The sequence below is a fragment of the Diorhabda carinulata genome, chromosome 9 (genome assembly GCF_026250575.1).
Source record: "Diorhabda carinulata isolate Delta chromosome 9, icDioCari1.1, whole genome shotgun sequence".
Lineage (NCBI taxonomy): Eukaryota > Metazoa > Arthropoda > Insecta > Coleoptera > Chrysomelidae > Diorhabda > Diorhabda carinulata.
Window position 1 is genome coordinate 20,861,755 of NC_079468.1, and position 19,462 is coordinate 20,881,216.

At 32.7% G+C, this 19,462-nt stretch overlaps 1 protein-coding gene across 2 annotated transcripts in view; it reads right to left on the minus strand.

Moving 5' to 3' along the window:
* LOC130898004 (protein O-mannosyl-transferase TMTC2-like) overlaps positions 1-19,462 on the minus strand; it is a 276,788-nt gene that overhangs the window by 247,274 nt on the left and 10,052 nt on the right. For both annotated transcript variants that reach the window (XM_057807023.1, XM_057807024.1), the window contains exon 2: positions 2,760-3,519. In XM_057807023.1, the coding sequence (XP_057663006.1) occupies positions 2,760-3,519 (760 nt within the window). The remainder of the gene's footprint in view (positions 1-2,759; positions 3,520-19,462) is intronic.

Consider the following 19,462-nt stretch of genomic DNA (forward strand, 5'->3'; position numbering starts at 1 on the left):
TCAGTTATTTTCATGTTTATTATTCGTAGACTATCCGTAGACAACTCCTTCGGTCTCGTAAATTTGTTTCATTGTATAATTTAATTGTTCACAGTATCAGTATTGTAGAAATCTATTCAATTTTAAAAATTCATTATTTTCTCCGTAGATGATGTACCAATTTGAAATATTGGTAATTTCACGCGATGTTGATACCATGCCTGCTCAATTAAGTGAAAATTTTCTGCTTTGTATTTTTCCGACAATAATGTACTATATGCTAGAATGACAGTATTGAAAATCAATTACTACAAAGGTAATTTATTGCTGAATCAACCGTAGTTAATTAATGTGATGTTGAAAAGTGATGCTAGTTGGTAAACTTCTCACCAAGTTGTCTTCATCCAAGCTGGGTATAATAGATCCATTTCTACATATTCAATTCTTATTATTCTATGATTTAACTTATTTGTTTCGATTAAAACTATTAAAAAATATATCAAATAATTCATAATTTCAGATATCATAAGGAGACAGAAGTGATTCAGGTATACAACATAGATGTAGTAATTTTATTCAAGGACTTCGAACGGGCTTTCGACATAATTCACAGAAAAAAGCTAAGAAAAGCTTCAAAATATATGAGAATCTCACTCAAGTCTAGAAAATGACCATGGAGAACTTAACAGTTACAGTGAATAAATAATAATGAAGGGCTGGAGCAAGACATATACTATCAGCAACATTATCTTGGCTTTAGATTATGCAACAAAAAATATCGATAGAAAGAAAACAATGAGAGATAGAGGATGCCAAGTGATATAGCTATCGTAGCAAAATATGAAACTATAATATGAGAAAATGGAAATAATTCTTACCATAACAATCAAATGAGTCGATCACTATTATAAAACCGTGGTGCTTTCCATGAAATTTTTAAAATAACTTTGCATTTTGCAACCAATAGATCTGAGTCTGTTTTCTAGTCCGAATAATGACTTTTTTGAACACTGAAAATGATATACTCAGTAATATTCCTCGTTCCTTGATTCTTTTCTTTCCCCGTTTTCTTAACCAGCTCTAAATAGCTCTCTAGTTTCTAGAATATCTCAACTGGTAAAGTTTCTAGCACTTACCAATAGATCTGGGTTTGATTCCTAGCTAACAAGCAAATTACGTAAGCAAAGACTCATGATGTCTTATGCTGCAGCTAAAGACAATAAGTATAACAAGAAATATGCTGAAATAGTGATGAAATGGACAGAAAAATTGAGTTTATTATTATGGTACTACATAATGTATAAGAGCAAATAAATAAATATAGGAAGTGCTAAGTGGAAAGAATGTGATTAAGAGCAAGAGTAAGATGGCTAGAACATATTTGGAAGCCTGAACATGAGGCGGGGATAAGAATCGTTGAAGATTAGATATAGGTGGGAGAAAACGTGGAAGTTGAAGGTCGAGATGGGATGGAGCTGGATTTGGAAAGAATAGAGATAAGAAACTGGAAAGAAATGGCTATAGACAAGCAGAAATGGAGATTGCTAGTAAAAAAGCTGAAAGTGTAAAAAAATGGGAACTGGACTTCCTCTGAAAGGGGCTCCACAAACGTCTCAAGAGCGATCAAGTGACATGAGGGACGTTGTGCCATTTTATCATCATCATCATCATATTTTTTCATCAGAGAACAATGTGGCGTGCAAGACATCGTAAGATGGGGGAGACAAAGAAAAATATACTGGTACGCCCACGTGAGAAGAATGGAAGAGAGTAGACCCGGACGACTACCTAAGAGATGGATGGACAGCTGGTAGTCCATCTCACAGGAGCTGATACAAGGAACCTGCAAAACTAACAGATCATGAGATCTTAAAAATTAATAAGAAGAAGATATTTTCCCATATTTTTTTTAACCTGACGGGGTGAAAGTTTTTTCTGTCAACACAAATATAGCAACCCCAGGATTAACAAACAAATAACAGTGAATGAGTTTCTTGGAAAATAATTATATGTATATATATATTTATTGTATAATAAGATTGATTTTTTCTTTACCAATTCTATTCTCCGCTTAAGCTGAATGAATTTGTAAATACTTGGCATGTTATAGGGTTATTAAATTTAATTAAAGTCTGGAACCCAATCCGCTCTTTACAAAAAACACTCAAAACATTGTTTAACTTTTCATCATGCGATAGCTGTCACCGAAAATAGGATATATAAAAGTTTTATGGTGATATTCGACTGTTGTAATTAGACTCGATGTTTTCCATATGCTTTTCGGGAATAATTCAGTCGGTGAATCTAAGATAATCATAGAGGAAAGTCAGAATAATAATAGCGAAGAATTGGGGAGTCATGATATACATTCACAATCAACTCAAAAGGAATTGCTGGAGCTTTGATTAGAAAGATTGGGTTTATAATTTATTCTTTGAAACCTATAACACTCGCTTGGCTACTTCCGTCTTGGGATTGAGTTGAAACCAACAAAGAATGGTATTAAATTCGCGAAAAGATGACATCTATGGATTAGAGTCTATTTATACGTAACTTCCGACATTCACAGCTCGATAACACTCTGAGAGATGTTATCAAATTCAATTTTTCCGGAAAATAGCAGAAAAGTTACCTTACAGAGTGCGCAGGTGTAAATGATATTGTTTTGTGTGACTACCATCTCAATTACTATTGCTAGATTACTCTTTTTCGTAATTAACCCTGCTGTAGACGTTTGGATGCAGAAAAAAATAATTTTCTGAGCAGATGCGATAACTTACCTTATTAGTTGATATGCAGTACACCCAATCGTATATGAAACAAATTCCTAGTACCGTAATTCCAGTTTCTTTGCTCAACATAGCAGCCACTGCTAGCAACAAACAAAGAACCAAATAAATCCACAATTTCAAATTGTTTTTCCAGCAACACAAATTTTTATTATCCTTTTTTTTCATAAAAACACTCACGGAAGATAGTTCAGTATGTTCAATATCTCTTAAATGCCTTTTAGGCCAATTACAACTAGTGACATTTTTTTGTAAGGCGTAAACAATTTTTTGATACTGTTTGGAATCTGACTTTATTATAGAACTTTTTCTACAGAATCTGTGACAATATTGAGTATCTCTATATCTTACGTGTGCGACGTAAGCTAACAACGATAAAAAATAAAAATTACAGGCAGCCAAGTCTGCTCTTCCCACAACACCGGCTACGGCTTCTGTATGAATAGGATGCGTCGCGAACACGAGACCCGTTACCATCGATCCGATTTTTGATTTCGGTTTCGGAAGAATTATTCTGGCTACGCGGATGAGGAGCACGGTTGCCAAACAGTGGAGAAGAACGTTCACCAAATGGTAACCCCATGGTTGAAAGCCTCCCAGAGCGTAGTTGATGCGGAAGGTTAGTACACACAAAGGGCGGTAGGAACCATGAGAGCCACTGTCACTCAAAGGAGTTCCCCAGAAATCGTTTTCCAGAAGACGAGACCATGGCGTCTTGGAGAGCAAGTCTGGGTTACTCAGTATAGCACGTCTGTAACAAAAAATATTTTAATTAGGAGAATCGTTGATATATAAACTACTTTGTTCGCTTATTGAACTACAGAATTATTGAATTAGGCCCGTAAAAAGGGCTAGGAACTTCAATTTAAATTGCTCCTGCGATATTTTGTAGGTCGTAACGTGCACATCACTTATGTAGAAACTTATAACCTCCTAAGGGGGGTGCGACTTCCCCAAAATAAGCATCAAACTTGTTTTTTGAGGTAATTTCAGAATACCTCAAAAGATAATTGTCTTATCAAAAAAAAACTTCTAAAACCTTATTCAAAAATCATGGCGCGAAGACTTTGCATCAACCAAACGAAACTTAGTCACGGCTAAGTCAATGCTTATTCTCCCTGAATTTCGTCTCATGAATCTAGAAACACCCTATATATGTGTATGTATACGTGTTTAGAATTCTGATTTTTCTGTGTTCCTTCTATACCAATTTATTTAACTCGAAAAAGGCATTGTAATTTTTTTATTCGGAACATCAACTTCTTCTATATACGAAATTTTCACCCTTGACCCCAACAGAATTACGTTAGCGGCAACCTTTTTATCTTGTCTGGTTATGTTAATATTTACATGCGGGTTCGTCTTTACTTCATGTTTTTTTTGTCGTGTTATTACTACATCCTTTATATTCGTCTGAATTAGAGCCCAAATGTTACCCAGCAGTTCCATTCCGTCGGTCGTTGACTCATGACTGTTGAGTTGACCCCTCCGGTTTTATAAATTATCCCCCAGATAAACCTAAACAACATTAATTGAGCAACCAATTGTTCGGAGAATTAATGGCTAATTATATTCCGGCCTTTATGACTTTTTGTCTTCATCAGAAGCGAAAATATAATTTGGAAGTAATGTATTGGAAATATTTTGATATTTTATTTTCCTTATTCATTTTTAATCAATCCTTTTTAGCAGTATGGAATTACACACATTCAATTCACTATAATATAACTAATTTATATGCTAAACATATTGAATTTTCCAGTCATCTAATAAAGATATTCAGACCTCTAGAATAATTTATAGGATGATAAAATTGGTATGAATATCCGTGGTAGTGATAGAACCTGCAGAGGAGCGGTCCTACAAAAAACTGAGAAACCTATGCCACACAAAAATAAATGCGGTTGAACAGAAAAGCACGAGGGACCTGTACAATATTACAGATAACAAGATTTTCACCACGGGCAAAGCTCATGCAGTATGGACGTGTGTTGTGTAAGTTGCGCGGCGAATTGCATCCTTAGCAGAACAGAAAAGCCAAAATGCAAAAGCTGTGGAGTAAAGCATCCGGCTAACTACAGGTGCTCGAAGAATACAGAAAGAAATGAACTAACCACGAACACCAAACAACCAGGAGGCATGTACATTCTTTGCAAAAAGAAGTTGGTAGTTTTATATAGTATAATGTTTATAACAACAAAAGTAACGCCAGTTTTGAGCAGTGAAAACGTTACAACTCTTCTTCGCATTCATCCGCTGTTATATCCGGGGACGGAACTCCTCACGCGAATGTGTCTGTGAACCTCGACACATAATATGGTCAAGAAAGAAGTTTGGTTGAAGTTTGGTCTAGGCTAGTGATAAAAGCCTGGACGACCGTGCTCAACCTATAGACCAGTGCCATTTTAGGGAGCATAAAATTCCCCGCAAGGTCCATCCAACTGATTTGCATTATTATAAAAAGTGAGTATCAGAAATTTGGGAAACAAAAATTTCACATGCATTTTCAATAGTTAAACTTTACAGAGTCAGTCACTTCATTTATAAACGTAGTTTTGAATTAAGTTATTAAAAATCTGTCTTAAACAGCGTTAACACTTTTGCTCGCATCTAGTCGTCTCTTGTGAGTTACGAGGATAATTTAGTTGTCGCTTAATTAATTTAACCGATAATATCTCGAATAAAACTGATCGATACCTACTAGCGAGTCTACATTTTACATTACAAAATTACCATAGCGTGCCGATAGAATGGCAATGCATATTTCACTGCGTGTCACTGCGTGTTATAACTAATAACAAATGTCATTTCAATTAAACGACCCAACCGCACACAACATTTAATCACAAACCATCAATTATTGTTTATTTTATTATAATCAGAATACATTTTGATTGTTCATGTTATTCAGAGAGATGCAAGTGCAAACTTTTTGAAATATTAATTGATTATGATGATTATGGCATAAAGGTTTTGTTTTCTTTCATTCACAAGTTATAGTCTTGACGTAAAATGGTTTTTCTTTCGTCGTCATGGTTAATTCCACCAAATTTGCTTAAATACACGAACATAAAAAAATAATTTTTTTGGCACTAGAACATAATAATCTTCAATTTGACGTTTCGACTTTTCTTTAAGTCTTTAAGAAAATATACCTAAAATCAAGAAATTTATTTATAGTACGAACATCTTTATGCAAGGTCTGTCAAGTTAGAGTGCCAATCATAAAGAAATAAATTCTCACAAGCCCAAAAACGGCCGTTTTATGCCATAAAATTACCTGAATTGTCGTTAATTATTTTGAAGAATAATGAGGTGAACCCTTAACTTGAGTACCAAGATGGCCGGTTACCCCCTCGAATATTGTTTCCCTTTTTACAATAGGTGAACATTTCCGGAATCGGGGTACATCGGCATCCTGCGCAAAACGAGAGAAAACCATTTCTACGAATGATGAAGGTTGGCTGTGATATTACAAAATGTCTTTTTTGCGTTTTACAGTTTATTGTTTAGGGGGAAAAATATTGCGGTGGTGGCTGGCTACATTGATAGTTAAGTTCACTTCCTGCTTCTCTATGTATCAATTCAATTGCCATTTAATAAAATACGAACCCCGATATCGCGGCCCCCTAGCATATAGGGAGAAAGGGAAAAAAGGCGTTAGGGTTATTTTGAAGGCATTGAAGGTGTGTTTGACCAGAGCTACATTGCAGCAAAGGAATTTCGGAATGTAAAACATCAAGCAGATTAGATCTAGATTGAAAATATCCTTTTTGATATCACTTTTTTTCTGGAAAATAATTAATAGCAAAGAAGCGATATGGAAATGGCAATTTTTTTCCTAGTGAAAGTTATTTTTAGATTATTGACGAATAGTTGATTGTGGATAGCATTAACAGGAGTGTTTCTCAAAGTTCGTGTCCATGGATATTTGAAAGAAATAAATAAATCATTAATAATCAAACCCAATTCCTTAAAAAGAACCCTTAAGGCTTCTCTCGTTCCTCCCAATATGTCAGCGTGCTCTGAAAATGAGGTTTGTATTTTCTTGAATGGCAATTGAAGCGACAATTATCTATGATTTCAGTCTGAATAAACGTACAATATGGAAACAATATCCAGTGGCTAGATAAATTAACTATCAATGTCGCTAGCCACCCCCTAGAATATTATATTCCTCCAAACAACAAATGTAACGAAGCACATAGATTATGGTTGATGAAAATATCATTTCCGACCACGGGACTCCTTGTCATCTGGGGTAAAACGAGGAAAAGCTATTTCACTCTATTTAATTATTACGGAATTCATACGTAGAAATGATTTTTTCCGTTTTGCCTCGGAATCAAGTTAGCAGGTCCCCCCATTATTATTTAATATAATTAACGGCAAATTCTGGGAATTCTACGGCAAAAAAATGGCAGGTGAAGATCTTCCCACTTGCTAAAGCACAGAAAATGGCATATGCTGAGGATATAACAAAAAATAAAATTTCTGTTGGAACTGCAGAAGATGACAACACTGACGAGGACTGTGATGAATAAGACAGTGAGGAGCTATTAGAGAATCTGCTGATTTAGACACTAGTCCCGCTGATAAAACAAGAGAAGAGGACTCTGAAAATAACTATTAAGAGTAAGAGAATATCTGTCAAATTGAAAGACTTACAAACTTTTTATTCCTAGCATTCCGTTTCAAATCTTTTCATAGGCTTTTTCTATAGATGAGTTTTAAGTTATATTTAACAAGAAAATTTTTCCAATCAAAATATTTTTCGAAGTTAGTTATAAAGAAAAAAATAATTAAGTTGAAAGGCAAGCTCTGTAGTTTGGAGAATGAAAACAGCATAAACAAAAACCCGTAAATAAAATCAATGGAAAGTCAAAGACGTAGAAGAGTATAATGAGAAAAATGTGCTGATAAATCATCCACCATTAAATTGGCATTACCTATTATACCGGATATGATCCGAGTTCGATGTTCTTTCCATAAACCCCAACTTAAACTCGTTAGTATTGATTAGTTATTTGATATTCAAGGGGGCCCTCTTTTAGGAGGGCTGATTCTAATAGGGGTCTTTTTTGTAAGCGATAGCACGAAAATCGGCTTTCTTGGGACAGTTAAACCGTTAGACAACCTAAAAGGTTTTCTCAAACAAACTGTTTTTAATTTACATACTAATTTATTACCCTTTAGATCTTAAGAAAGTGCGATGAAAGGAGGAAAATGAAATAAATGTCGATTCTCGTGTTCCACATTGAGTTTTGAGATTAATATAAGTCTCAATTTTTCAACGTTGTACGGCTCGTACTAGATTCATTGAACAATTATAATTATCTCTTTCACTAATTATGTTATTTATGAGATATGTTATTGACAAAGTCGTTAAATCATGTTATACATTCTTTAGCTATATCGGAAGCATTATGAATGATCATTAATTGCAATTTCAAAGAATGAATGAAAGAAATTCTATTTGAACGCTGAATGGTATTGAGATATTCTCATAATGTTTTGATTCCTACACCCAAATTGCATAATTTGAAAAGTACATCTGACCTATATTCAGCTATGCCGAGATTATATACAATCCTATATTTCTATTGGAACTTTTATTTAAATTTAAATGCTCTATTACTTTGACTCCAAGCATGATTAATGAATATTTTATTGACATTTTCATTCCTCAATCAATTAATCTCAGTTGTCTTTCATAAAAAAAAACAGTTTGGTAGTTCTCAAAGACTCGTGGAATTGAAAAGAGACGAACGATTTGGCCCGAATTACATTAAAGTCAGTCAAGAAAAAAAAGAATATTGAACCTAAGTTCTCCCGGATCTGAAGCTAAAGTAAAAACATCTACTAATTTATGAATAATTGAGAAGTCCATGGCAACCATTGGAAATTCCATATATTCCAGAGAGAAAAAAACGAACAAAAGCGAAGGATCAATAGAATTATTATATGAATAATTAATCAACTCTTTGATCAAATATAGGATAATTGAATCGGTATTTTTCATAAATTCTTTTTGAGTCTAAATACATGAAAAATATAAGGAAATATAAAAACTGAAATAAAATTTAGACAAATATAACGACTCAATGTTTCCTCAACTTGTTCCCTCACAAGTGAACATCAACTATTTACTAAGTTGTTTTCTCAAAAGTTCTTTTGATAAGCCAGGCAGCAATGGAAGCGGAGCTCGGATGACTTTCAGCTGATCGATTACAAACGTCAGAATGTTTTCTAATACCCCAAAATGACCTCCCATTAGATAAGTTTTCAATATAAGAAGAATAAAAGTCTGCATCACTCAAGTCAGGTGAGTTAGGAGTTTATGGAATCACAGGAAAGTTTTTATTTGCCCAAAACTCGTTTATTGATATTTCTCACCTACAATTCATTATTAAAAATCTGACTTCTACTCAAATTCAACTATCCTCGATTAATTTTATTGTCTGAATGATCAAATATACGGATTCTGTAAACATTTCCATCGATTCTGTAGTCCTTTCATTACGTGGTTTATCTTACATCGACTTTGGTCATTTCGACAATGTTAACGGAACACCTGGGTTTTTGTAAAAATACTTTTTTTCGTAGGAATGTTATATTGCAGAAGGTTCTTTTGCACTGTTCTCAAAACTGAAGCAAAATCTGATTGTATACTGTTGTTCTAAATTGATATAACTCAATTATAGAAGGGATCTTAAAACGTATGTATCAAAAGTTTTCGAAAAAAGTTAGTTACCTTCAATTCAATACTAAATAATAGGCGGTATAAAACTTTGACTGATGCGCAATGGAAGTTTGACAGAAACATAAACTCGAAGGATGAATTGCCTATTTCGGGTTTCCCACATGACTATCAGGTCGAGGACTGAAGAAAAGGAAGAAATGTCCAAATTGGACAGCAGATCAGTTACACAGACTTCCAATATATTGCTGTCCATATCTTAGATTGTGCAGATACCTATTTGGAAATTTAAAAAATTATATTGTTGTTTATACCACTAATCCATTTCCTTCATTAGCGATTCAAGTTTTAGTTTTTCGCATTTGTTCGAATTCTAAGCTGTACCGATTCTCCAGTCGTCTAATATTTATAAAATTGAGTCGGTTGATATAATCCGCCGTAACTTAATGAAAATATGAGCTACCACTGTGTTCTTTCAGAAACACAATAAATTGTGATGAGAATCTGTGAATATACCTCATTATATTTTTGAACAATATTTCCCAAAACTTCATTCATAATGAGTAGAAGGAAAATAATTCCATATTATCAATTCCTGTCGCTCCCGAAGATAGAATGAATATTAACAAAGAAGATTCAATAATTTTCTTAATGGCAATTCGTCTGGAGTGAATCATAATTGAATTTATGGGATTATACTGGGAATATAAACACACTCCGATTCGGAATTTAATTAAATATTCCGGATCAAATTACGGCACATTATTTTATCTAATCGCTTCTGTTGTATAATTCTGGACTGAAATTGATTTAACTGCTAAAATAATGGTAGCCATTATCTCCTACTGATGGATAAATGCAGCTATGAAATTTGGTTGCTGATGTAACAACTAGTTGAGTTTATATAACAATAATGATCTCCAAAAGTTGGAATTTGACTAAATGTCAATTTATTGAGTAACAAAAAGCACTTAAAATGTTGATTGTTATACAATATTTCTTCCAAATGCCCAAATGTATATTTCCGTATTCTTATTATGCTGTTATTGATAACCTACAAAGTAGTTTATTGAAAATACGTCGTCACTTCCCAGCTCCTTACAATAATTTCCAGCCCTATCTTTGTCAATAAAAAAGTCAAAAGTGGTACTAAGCTATGTTTGTATAATATTGTTACGAACTCATCTCCGCCCTGGAGCCTGTCCTGCTTAGTGGAATTCTTAAATTAGGCGAAGGCGCTACATTCTATGAAATACCCGAAATTCGTTCGATCTTTGTTTTACATAAGTTTCTAGAACAGTCGGTTTATTTACATTTGTTTCTTCTGAATAATTTTTAGGAAGGGTTATTTATTTATTTGTTTTATTCCTCTATTTTTTCAGATCTTCGGAGAACCTTTTTTTATATGTAACGATTTTATGTAGCACAGTTTAGTTCAGTTTATGATAAATAGTGAATGCAGGCTAGGAAATAATTAAGTTACATTGATGAAGATTGAAATTTCCTCAACTGCATTTTCTGTATTCTTCACTGGATATTACTGATAAACTTTTGATTGAGACTGCATTAAGAACGCTTGCCTTTTCCACTTTATTCCTTTGACTTGAATCCCTTCGACTATTTCGTAAACATATATAATTTATTCATAAACCACTCTTCCATCAATCCGTTCTACGTTACATTATTTCTACTCTATACAAGGTGTCAATTTAAACGTATCACTCAGCTTCAATAAGTCAACACTTAACAGCTTAATGAGTCTGATCGATTTTAAAATCTTTAATACACTTTCTCTTCTAACTACTGTACATGCTTAAGCTTTTTATTTATTTTTTTTTTTTCACACATCTGCATTTATTTCAAATTTCAATATTTTTGATAATCTTGTTAGTATCACCGTTTCTTTCAAGGATTTTCATATTTCTGATAGAAGACTCTTCATAATCTATTTAATATCTATGCTATTTCCACTGCCTTGATTTTGCTTTCTATCGATTCATAAATATATTTGCTGTTTTTTTTTCTTTTTGTGAACTTTGTTAGAGATTATCACGAGTTTGTATTTTTGTAATCCCATCGAAATAATTTCTAATATATTGTTGAACTGTAGAGAAAATGATAAGCTAAAAATTCTAACGTCAAGCTAAACATTTGGAGGTTTGAGCAAATATTTGCGTAACTCCATCACAATCAATTGGATTGCGTGAGTATATTCATAGTAGAATGTTATGTTATTACATTTCCAATCCATTACCAGAGACTCTACGCTTGGAACCAATAAAGGATTATTTGACAAGCAATAATTTTTGATAGTATGAATGTATTTGGTTAGAATGTTACAATTTCAATCATAAAATATCCCTGCAGCTAACAGGATATCAATAGAATGTGATTCAAAATACAACGGATCAGCTAATCTAATGCGGGGTGGTATAGTAATGTTTTTTTGTGTCAAAGGACCCAATTGAAAGGACTTAATATGATATAAACATGTGACTTGTTCTTTGAAAAATATTTCTATAGTATAAAAGTATATAAAGTATCAATTATACGAGGTTTTATTGATATCTAGTTAGCCTAGACCATTTTCATGCAAAAACAAAATATTGCGTTACCATAGCAACGAACAATAAATTATTAGAAGTGTCAGTGTAAAGTTTGACGTCAAAAAAGTGAACCAGAGTTACGTAATGAATTAAAAGAAAAAATATGTCCACCCAAATTGTGAACATAGAAAAATTGGAGTATCGAGCCATCATCAAGTACCCGTATTTAAAAGGATAAGAGGTAAGCAGATTTACGAAAATATGCTTAATACACTTGGTGATCAATGTCCTTCATATGCGACCGTGAAAAATTCGACTGCTAGCTTCAAAAGAGGTAAATCTTCCGTTGAAGATGATGACCAATCAGGAAGGCCAGTTTCTGAGTCAGTCCCCGAAAATATAGATGCAGTTCATGACATGATTTTATCAGAGCGTCGAATTGGGCCAAAACGGATATGTGAAGCACTGAATATTTCATATGAACGCGTTCATCATATAGTTCATGTCAATTTGGACATGAGAAAAACTTCTGCAAAATGAATCCCCAAATGTTTGAATGTTAACCAAAAGCATGCAAGGGTAGAAGCATCGCGTTCGATCTGTGCTCGATCTGAAAACGATGTAGACTTCTTAAACCGAATTGTTACTATAGATGAGACTTGGGTACATTTCTACGATCCAGAAACAAAACAAAAATCGATGGAATGACGACACTCCAGTTCTCAAAGACCTATGAAGTTTCGTGTCCAAAAATCTGCTGGAAAAATTCCTGCTTCAGTTTTTTGGGATCACCATGGAGTAATCATGATTGATTTTTTGAATAAGGGTCAAACAATAATTGGAGATTACTATTCGACATTACTGACCACTATACGGGAGAAAATTAAAGAGAAAAGACGTGGAAAGCTATCCAAAGGTGTTTTGCTTTTGCAGGACAACGCCCCTGCATACAAATCTCATGTCGCCAGGTATAAAATTCGTGGTTTGAATTACTAGAATACCCCCCTTATTCACCAGATTTGGCTACGTCCGATTATCATCTCTATCTTCAACTGAAAAAAAGTTCAAAAGGTCGTAAATTTTTTTCCAATGAGGAGGTAATGAAAGCTGTTGAGGTCTGTTTTGCAAGAAGAAACGGGTCTAGAAACGTTGCAGGTTCGCTGTAATAAATGTATCCAATGAAGAGGAGAATATGTCGAGTAATAAAATATTTTGACATTTAAATTTTGTTTGATTCTGTAGTAGGCTAAGAATTTTGCAATATGTTCTCGTAATGAACAATATTTTAAACGGAATAACATTGTTTTGTGCAAAAATTTAAATTGAAAATTTATTTTTTAGTAATTCTAGTTATTTGGAATCCCATTTCGTATATACTTATAAATGAATGTGAATGGATATTACCGAAATTTCATATATTCTATTTTGTTCTCCATGAAACTGTTTTTACAAAAAACAATAAAATGCAGTTCATGAAGTCATTTTGATAAAATTATAACAAATAAATTCACCATACACATGTAGGCATACCTTTTAACTGTTCAGTATAATTTCAATTCAATACAGGATTTGTGAATTAATGTGAAGGATATAATGAAAACAAAATAATCCCAATATTGCTCTTAAGTTCTAAACTAATTGTTAATAGTATTTGTGTGAAGGGATTTGTTGCACTCAAAGTTATGTTTAGCTGAAGTAATAGATCATTTTTTATATCCCAAAACTTATGGAGTGGTCTCAATTGTATTCCATTGAGCTCAGCTACCTATAAAGTCATATCCACAGAATATACTCACAGATGTTATCTCAATTTGTTCCAAATCTGGTTAATATGTTCTACAAAAAATCGATTTCATTTGATTATTATGAACATAGTGGCTAAAATTCAATTTCCCTATTCATTTAAGCACGAAATAGTTTTTTTTCCATTAGAAAAACGTATTTTTATCAGTTATGATATACATACATTGTCGACATTATTATAAAAACTGTGAATTCTGGGTGGGGAAATGTATTAAGCTCTATTTCATCTACTACTGCTAGTGGGACCATCCTTCTCCTGGAGGCTTCTCTATTCCTAAAGGCTTCTGCATTCAAATCATCTATAATTTCTATTGGTGCTTATTGATGCAAAATACGATTTTTTCCACTTCATTCCAGTGAATTTCGAACCAAATAATGTTAAAAATGACTATTATACGAGGGTTATTACTTAAGTTTTTAGATATGACAACACTGTCAAACCTCACATTGCCATAATAAACTTTTTAATGATAAAAGTACTCAGAACATGAGTGCTATTCGAGTTGTTTACAGATACTTTCATCTTGGTGAGAAAATAGAATTGAATCGCGAACATTCACGTGCGATGCGATGATTTTTTATAACTTTCGACGTGGATTAAACCAACAGCATTGTGTCTATTAACTCGCTTCGATATTTGGTGATGAATTACCATCTGGAGCAAGCGTGCTTCACTGATTCAATCGTGGTAGCGCTTCGCTACGAGATGAATTATGAAGATCGTCCAAAATTGGCTGTTGTGCCAAAGAACATCGATGCTTTGCGTAAATGATATTGCAATTGAATTAATTTTACCCGCACACATTCAATATTGCATGAGCAATTGGCGATCAAAAAGATTTTTCCGCGTTAGATGCCGAATAATTTCACTCAAAAAAATCTCGTGTCGATTGGTTCAAATAAATGCAAACAAAATTCAATCGAAACGCTTCAAAAGACGTCTATAAGATCGTGATAGACTCCTGAACATGGATAATTGCATAGGTGTTTCAAGACGAGTCAAATTCAACAAAAATTTTTCTCGCACAAAATACTTTGAAGCAAATGGTCGCCAAAAGAAAATACGCCGGGAAAGTAAAGCAACAAAATGTATTTTCGAAAACCAGTCAGAATCAAAATACCACGAACAGTTTACACTTCTAAGTAGTGTAAACAGTTTTACCAAAATGAAAACAACATATTCTGTTCTCGAATGCTTTCCCTGGCTGTGGCAGGAGAATCGCTTTGTTTCAACGTACTAAAAATGTACTTGCAAAACATTTCGAGAAACGTCTGAACTTGTAGAAGACTGCCCCTCAAAAAATAGGACATCTAAATATATCAAGACATTACTCAAAGCGAACTGGTGAAAACAGCTGTGTTGAATAACCGTCAAATGGTCCCACTAAAGCAGCGCGTAGAACAGTCAATTCTGAATCGTATATCAGCATTTGTTCATAAGAAGTCTTCGCAAAAATCAGAGAAAACATTTTTGATTAATCAAAATTCGAATTGACGAGTTATCCATCCTCGTTTGGCACCCAACTTGACTTCTTATTACCGCAGATCAAAAATTAATTGCAATATCAACGTTTTTCTACACCTGAAGGTACGGAGAAAATCTACAATTGTTTTAAACGCATACAATAATGTATTGATCCTCATGGAGAATAATTTAAAAAACAATAAAAGCTTATCCAATTAAAAACATATGTTTTATCTGAATATTTCAAAACTTAAGTAGGAGTAGTCCTCGTATAATGACCGTGGGTCGATATGTTTTCGATTGCGGAAATAATATTCCTTCTGGAAAAAAGTGGATGATGGTTGCCTAGCTTTCCTGGACTATATATCAAATTAACACCCTACATAACTGATCTGGAAATTTCGCAATCTGGAATATCTCTTCCTATCAATCATATATTCTCTACCCATGGAATAAACGTGTATAATTGAAAAGTGAAACTTTTCATGTACAATTAACCTGTATTAATATCTCATTGCAATTGATATCCATCTGGAATTGTTTTCAATTCCAGTCTCATAAATTACAAAATGATTTTTGTCAGGAATATGCAATTTATCAAATCCTAAGCTGTTTTATTTCCCCGTCTGTACAATAATTGATCCCTGCCAATACAGAAACTGATAATGATAATCTACACTTCTATAGATCGATCAATTACACCGGCATGACATGCTCCCGAATAAAATTGACAAACTTTCAAAACACGATTCGGGTTTTCCTATTCAAATTTTGCACAAGCGTCAACAATGATATATTGCCTAAGATAAATACGTTTCAGTCAGCTATATATTAGGCATGTGGAATAGAATGAAAATATGCCTAAAACACCATATTGGTGTGTTGATAATAAGAGACTTTATCTAACGATCGAAGTGGAAGTGGATCAAATTCTTCCACCCAATTATTGCCTCTATACTTCTCAATGTAGGTCGTTAAAAACATTTATACAACGACTTTCAAATAAAATGTCAGACTATCGGCATAAATTTTCCGACTTTCTGAAATCAACATACATTTCTAAACATTTCCTCTAAACCATTTATCTTTCAAGAAATGCGCGTGGAAAAATGTCTTGATGTATATTCTAAGTAGCAGGTCGTAAAAAGAATTTGTTTTTGAAATGTATCGCCAATTCTACTTTCAAGAACAACAGTAAATTGTTTCGTATTTCATCTCCGCTAGAGCATTCTCAATTAATCCTTTGAATCATAGATCAACAAATGGATGGATCGGAAATAAAAAAATAATTGATGCGTAAAAAACTAAACTGTTTTGTTCAAATGGGTTCATATTTAAACAGCTGTATTTGCTTACTTCCCACTTTTAGATTCATAAGATATAATATAGGGTGATACAATAGTGAAGATCTTATCAAAACCTTACATTCAACTGCTTCAAATACTTGGAAATTTCTAACATGACAAACTAATTGTTCAAAATATTCAATACTACTTGAAATATTACCAAAAGGTCATATTGTTATTAGTGATAGTGAGTAGACTAAAATTATTTGTAATATAGAGTTTTGGTAAACAGGTTTATTCACAAAAAAAAGGGAAAAAATATGCTTATGATGATTCTCAAACTTGAAAGTGAAGAAATTATTTCTTTTGAGCGTCACTATAACATTTATTACAATTTAGAATTCACCCATTCGCTTGTAATATCTTCATAAATTCTCAACAATAAAACGATAGAATAAACATTCAGTCGACGTTTAACTCTTCATGTTTGTTTGCTTTCAGCTTCTAGTTCCATTGATAATAAATGAGGAAAAATAAAAATACCATAATAATTTCGAAGGCTACTCTGTTTATGAACAATAAAAATATTGATATAATAATAGGAGTTTACCACGCAACAAAAATAAATGGACTATTAACTGGAATGACCGGCATTCACTTATCATAAATAATTGTAAAGTAACAGGCAACTTTGGAGTTGGTGAATGGAATTTAATACATGTTTTATGTTATACATAAACAACACAACAAAAATTATTGTAACCCATTTGACGGATGAATGTGAAACATCATAATGCTAAATACAGTGTGTCTACTTAAGCTCAAACCTTATGGAAAACTTTTTATTAATGGTTTTATAAAAAAAAGTTATTCTTGATAAAAAAATCTCCATGGTCCGAAAATTACAATGCAATCATCAGAAAGCAATTTTTTAAAGGTTTGTCAAGAAATTTCAAAAAAATGTTAAAAAGGTGTTTTGAATTAAAAGTTATATTCAAACATGCAATTACAGCCATATATTATGAAAATTGAGGTTTTGAGATTATTTATTAATCATTCCTTATTAATAATTCCGCCTGGATACAATTTATCTCTCTTACCTGTTAAAAATACGATGATCTATTTATTACTGTTTTTGAACAACCTTGCAAGTTACATACGTAATGAATGTATAATAATCATTTATTGTAGAAATTGAATAATCCATACAAAGAATATTTATTAATCAGAAACAAATATAAGTAAATTTTAATTCAATGTCCTACAGCTTCGACATATCCACCTTCGCTTTGTAAACATTCAATTATTCTTTTGTCAAACTTTTGTATTACTTTCCGTATCATATTTGGTGTAATTTTTTGGTATTCTTCAGAAATAATTCTCTCCAAATGGTCTACATTATCAAATGTTCCTCGCTGATAAATCTGCTGTTTTAATTAACCCCATAAAAAAGTCAATGGGAGTCAAATCAGCAGTCCTATGAGGCCAAAAAATATCTTAATACTTGTAAATCACCTTCCCATCAAAAATATTTTCAAGGAGTACTCTAACGTTTAATGTACTATGGATGTAAGTACAGTTTTGTTGGAACCCAATTGTCAAACGTTCTCGTAACGGTAGGTCGTGCAAAAAATTTATTTTTGTACACACCACACCATTCGCAACACGTTTTCGACGTTTATTCTTAAATTTATTTTCTATACTTCCCCTAGCCCTAAATATATTTAAAATTTTTGTAACTGTTGAATGCCTAATGGTTACATGCGGATGTCTATTATTAAAAATATTCTCGGACTCTCTATGTGTTTTGTAATTGTCTCCAAGTTCTAGTTTTTCTTCACGATTTAGTAAATTTTTCATTTTTATTGTAATGTTATAAACAACAACTCACACTGACATTCACTGTCACATACTTCATGTCAGGGCATCGTAGATTGCGTTAAATTTTATAATTAATACGGAATGATTAATGAATAATCACAAAACACGAATTTTCATAATAAATGGCTGTAATTGCATATTTCAATATAACTTAATACAAAACAACAATTGTAAAAAATATAATATTTATTTCCTCTTGCAGAAAATTAAATTTTTTTGACAAACCTCGTATACTGCTTTGAAAAAATGATATCTGATGGTTACATTTCAACTTTTGGACAATGCAGAAATTTTTATCAGCTATAACTTTTCCATATGGCTTCAACTTAAGAAAACACACTGTGTATAACTACTTTCAAAAGTCAATGGAATACGAGGGGTCTTCTAAAACTAAAGAATTTAGAAGTATTATCTGAAAGAGTAATAAAAATTTTACTTATCTCGTTAGTCACATGACAAATTGAGGCAGTAATAAATGACGTGCACAAGGTTAGAAAACGTAAAATGATAAATAAAAAACAATAGAAATATTCAACAAACGTACACATAAAAAAACAGTATGTAAGTATGAAGTAGATTCAAAAAACAAAGCAAGGGAGATAAAAAATTGCTGATATAATTTCTTTTGTATTAAAAATCATCAGGAATGTAAACAATTAATTTATTGATAATGTTGGGTATGAAAAACATTATGTCTTTTTGAAAAGTCGGTGACAAAATCCAGTACAATGTGAAGTACATCAAAAGTGAATGCTTAGAGCAAAGATAGAACTACATTTATCACAAAGGTAAATTTTTCTCATTCCCTGATGTGGAAATTGATGAAACAACTTTAGAGATGCAATTCCAATTCCCAATGGTTACAAAATAATTTTTTCTATATTGGTCTAGTTGATCTATTTGCGTACTCAGAACTCTTTTTGTTATTTTTCATATGGATCCAAAACGCACTCGCTATAGATTGTCTCAAACTAATCTTTTAGTTCACTTCCAATTGCCAAATTCGATACAAT